The 4,225-nt window shown below is 37.4% G+C and overlaps 1 protein-coding gene across 1 annotated transcript; it reads right to left on the reverse strand.

Moving 5' to 3' along the window:
• Window positions 1-942: 942 nt before the first annotated feature.
• LOC129655969 (olfactory receptor 10K1) lies at window positions 943-1,884 on the reverse strand. The gene has a single exon (XM_055586767.1). The coding sequence runs from the start codon at window positions 1,882-1,884 to the stop codon at window positions 943-945; it is 942 nt and encodes a 313-aa protein (XP_055442742.1).
• Between the last annotated feature and the right edge of the window lie 2,341 nt (window positions 1,885-4,225).

Here is a 4,225-nt window from a genome sequence, read left to right on the forward strand (position 1 = left end):
TTGGTGATGGACAGGGAGGCCTGGCGTGCTGCGATTCATGGGGTCGCAAAGAGTCAGACACGACAAAGCGACTGATCTGATCTGATCTGAATGTTAGAAATAATCATGCCACAAAAGCAGGCAGGGATTAGGTGATAAATCCTTGCTAACAGGGAATTCTTGACATCATCCTCTATGGAAAGTAGAGTCACCGAAGGAATTTTCCATGGATTTTCTGATCATTAAAAAATGCATGCTCTTCACCCTATTAATATTAACTCAACTCCTTTGTTTAGACTACTTGAAATGCTTCATCAATTATTCAGTGTTATTAGCTGCCTTGAAGAGAATAAATAGTTATAGCATTCAGGGTATAAATTTGGAGGCTATGATAGGATAATATTAAAATAACATAAACATACATAGAAAGGAAACTCCATAATAAGCTTCCAATCTCAAACAAGGAAAGGACAGAACAACCCCAAGTAAAGGCAAAGCCATTTCAACATGTAGATTGAGCTGGGAGTGAAAGAATCAGGAAACAAAAAGGGACACTAAAGTTTGTTGTAGAATGAAAGGGACCAAGGTTACCTGTTGTCTTCAGGAAAGGGAGAACAGATAACAGGAGGGGTAAGAATAGATAGTTATCTTTTCTTCTATTCTTTGAACTAAATAGCTTGGGTGCATCTTTGCTCTCATTAACTGATATATTTGTTTTTGAATGACTAATCTTTACAGGAATGAAATAAAATGAAATTTATTCTAGAAATGAATTATATTTTCATGTCTGCATGGCCTTCTTAGAGTATTACTCATGGCAGATAACCAGAATATCTTAACTTCTTTGAGTCGCATTCTTTTCATATGAAAACTGTCATTTAAATAAAAAAATATTTGAAAGCACATTTTACTTGGCACATAAAAGGCTTACAATTAACTGAACAGTTAAAAAAAACTAGTTCTTTAATTAACAGGATATGAAGTCTGGACCATTGCTCTTCGAAGAGCTGATTTGAATTCCTTATTTCTTAGACTGTAAATCATTGGATTGAACAATGGAGTGAGGATTGTATAAGACACAGATATTAGGGCATCTTGACTTGAAGAGTAATTGGATTTGGGCCTTAAGTAGATGAAAGAGGCACAACCATAATGAACAGTTACCACAATGAGATGGGACGCACAGGTAGAGAAGGCCTTGTATCTTCCAACAGAGGATGAGATTTTTAGAATGGCAGAGATGATGCGGATGTAGGAGACCAGGATAAGTAACAGGGGAATAATCAAGGTAAATACACCAAGCATGAATATGACCAACTGACTGAGACGAGAGTGATGAGATGCCAGCTTGAGGACAGGAGAGATATCACAGAAGAAGTGATGGAGCTGATTGGAGGAGTGGAATGGCGGGTGAAATACTAGTGAAGTGGTGACCAGTGACACAGTGAAGCCACAGGCACAGGCAGCAGTCACTAGTCCCAAACACATCCCATAACCCATGAGCACTGTGTAGTGCAGAGGGTCACAGATGGCCACGTAGCGATCATAACCCATGGCTGCCAGCAGGAAGGAGTGAGAGCAACCTAGAAAGAGGAAGGAAAACATCTGGATAGCACAACCTAGAAAAGAAATGGTCTTCTTCTGGGCCAGCAGATCAACCAGCATCTTAGGTACAATGATGAAGGTATAACAAGTCTCAAAACAGGAGAGTACAGCAAGGAAGAAGTACATGGGGGTGTGGAGGGCTCTATCCAGCACAATGGTAGAGATGATGATGGCATTGGTGCCCAGGGTGAAGAGGTAGACCACCAGGAAGACAGCAAAGAGTAGCTGCTGCAGCCCAGCCAGAGATGAGAAGCCAAGGAAGACAAACTCTCTCACCAAGGTCTCATTGACCCACCCCATGGTCACTGCAATACAGGAGAGCCAGAGCCCGAGGCCAGAATTCAGAGATGGAGATATGCATGGGGAACTGAGCACAAAGTCTTCAGGTGGCAGGCATCTCCAAATGTTTGATGGAACTCATTGATTCCCTCCAAAAAAACACCTGCCAAAATAAGAATTAAGGCTAAATATGGAACAGAGTAACTGACAACCAATTAATAGACTTTTTGCCAAGACCAAGAACATGTTATCTCTCTAGTTAAGGATTAAGGAGTTACCTGAAATTATTTTCCGCTGTACTTATGAATTACTATGTTTTTCTTGCTCACTACAAGCCAAAGGAAAGTAGCTCTCCAAAGGTGAAAAACATGTTAAACTTCAGCTATCTGAGCTTGATTAGAAAGTAGAATAAAGAATGAGATGTTTAGACACAGTAGGTGAACTTGAGATAACCAACCACAAAATGGGAAGGGGCAGGAAGAATTAGATGATCTCTGAATAAAAGTGTGGGGGGATTTGTGTCATTGACATCTTGTTATAAGATATGTGGTAAGACATATACCTTATGTTAGTTACTCATTATGATAATTTTATGTCAAATGTTATGTCAATAGACAAAACAATATGAAAAAGAAAAAAAAAATAGTTTTCAGACCAACTAGGAACATTGCCAGAAGTTCCACAACCTAGAGCACTGAGCAAGAGTGGAACAGAAAATAACATTAATTTAAAGAAAAGTTTCTCCTTTTTCTAGGAAAAGAATCATCAGACTGTTAAAAAGAATCTCATGTACTTTGTGGCATTTTAAACACACTTCACCTTCCCCCATTCTAAGATACCTCAGGAAAATAGAGCTTTGCAAAAATGTCATACAGAGTGACAGAGAATGAGACAATTGGACAGTTTTCCAGGATTACAACTCCTAATCAAATCACAAGATTTATATATTGTTCATATTGTTATGACAATAAGATTCCTTTTTAATATTCTGCTACTACATCCAGTTTGCAAACTGCTATTTTAAATTCGTTTTTAGGGCTTATATCAGATACTTTTATCATGGATGTATTCCCCAACTGTCAAAGCCTAAGAAGCAAATAAAATGCTTCTTGGGTACAAAATCATTTAGCATTTATTGGTTGTAACTAGCCTTCGTTTATGCACTTTTCAGTATATTTAAACTTTTACATCATTTTGTGTTGAGGAATTACTTGCATCCACTACCAGGAATTTTTGTTTTTGCAATTTTTATGACAATAGCAAATCTTGACTTTCTAGACCTTAAGTCAGGCAATCGGAAATTTCTGAAAAGATATGTTTTTTTCTTTCTCAATTAATATAAATTGATCATAAACTTAGTAGATGTAATGATTTGAAGTTAATATTAAGATATACATGCTGATTTTAAAGTCCTTTAACACAAATGACAGGGAATTTTTTTTTTTCATTCTGTAACTGTAGAGGTATTTTTATTAATATAAAGAATGTAAATATCATGTATATCGCCATTATATACATATATATATACATATATAGGGGAATGCAATGGCACCCCACTCCAGTACTCTTGCCTGGAAAGTCCTATAGGCGGAGGAGCCTGGTAGGCTGCAGTTCATGGAGTCGCGAAGAGTCAGACACGACTGAGCGACTTCACTTTCACTTTTCACTTTCATGCATTGGAGAAGGAAATGGCAACCCACTCCAATGTTCTTGCCTGGAGAATCCCAGGGACGGGGGAGCCTGGTGGGCTGCATCTATGGGGTCACACAGAGTCGGACATGACTGAAGCGACTTAGCAGCAGTATATATATATATGTATTTGTATACTTAAATATATAATATATATATGTTTTTTACATGAAGAAATTGCAAACCAATCAGGAAGGTTATCTGTATAATATCTCTATCTGGGTAAAGGGATTTCTGTCTCTTTCAAAACACTGAGGGAAATCTCAATTTATGATCATTGCTTATCGTTTTCTTATCATTTTCCCAAGATTTTTCTGGATCTACTGTCAACTAATCCATATCTAATTCTCACTATATTCTCATGCCACTGAGTATAAATTGTAGAGTAGACCACAGAAGTTAGAATTATGTGGTACTGAAGGAGCACCTGTATTTATCCAATACCCCGCCCCTCAAAAAACTGTATCATTTATCACTCAGACTCATAAGGGCAGCTGATTTCAATTAGATGACATTTTTTATACTATTAATATAACCCTGTGTTCTAAATGAGTTACATGATTGATGAGTAACTCATCAATTAGTTACTCATTAGTTGATTAGTTACTATAAATGAGTAACGTGAGTTACATGCCCTTTCCATGATTTACAGAGACCCACTGGCAAAGTATAT

Source organism: Bubalus kerabau, chromosome 6 (assembly GCF_029407905.1).
Source record: "Bubalus kerabau isolate K-KA32 ecotype Philippines breed swamp buffalo chromosome 6, PCC_UOA_SB_1v2, whole genome shotgun sequence".
Lineage (NCBI taxonomy): Eukaryota > Metazoa > Chordata > Mammalia > Artiodactyla > Bovidae > Bubalus > Bubalus kerabau.

What these genes read in the sequence shown, in the direction of transcription:
- LOC129655969 (XM_055586767.1), bottom strand. Translation starts at nt 1,884, where the DNA reads ATGGGGTGGGTCAATGAGACCTTGGTGAGAGAGTTTGTCTTCCTTGGC.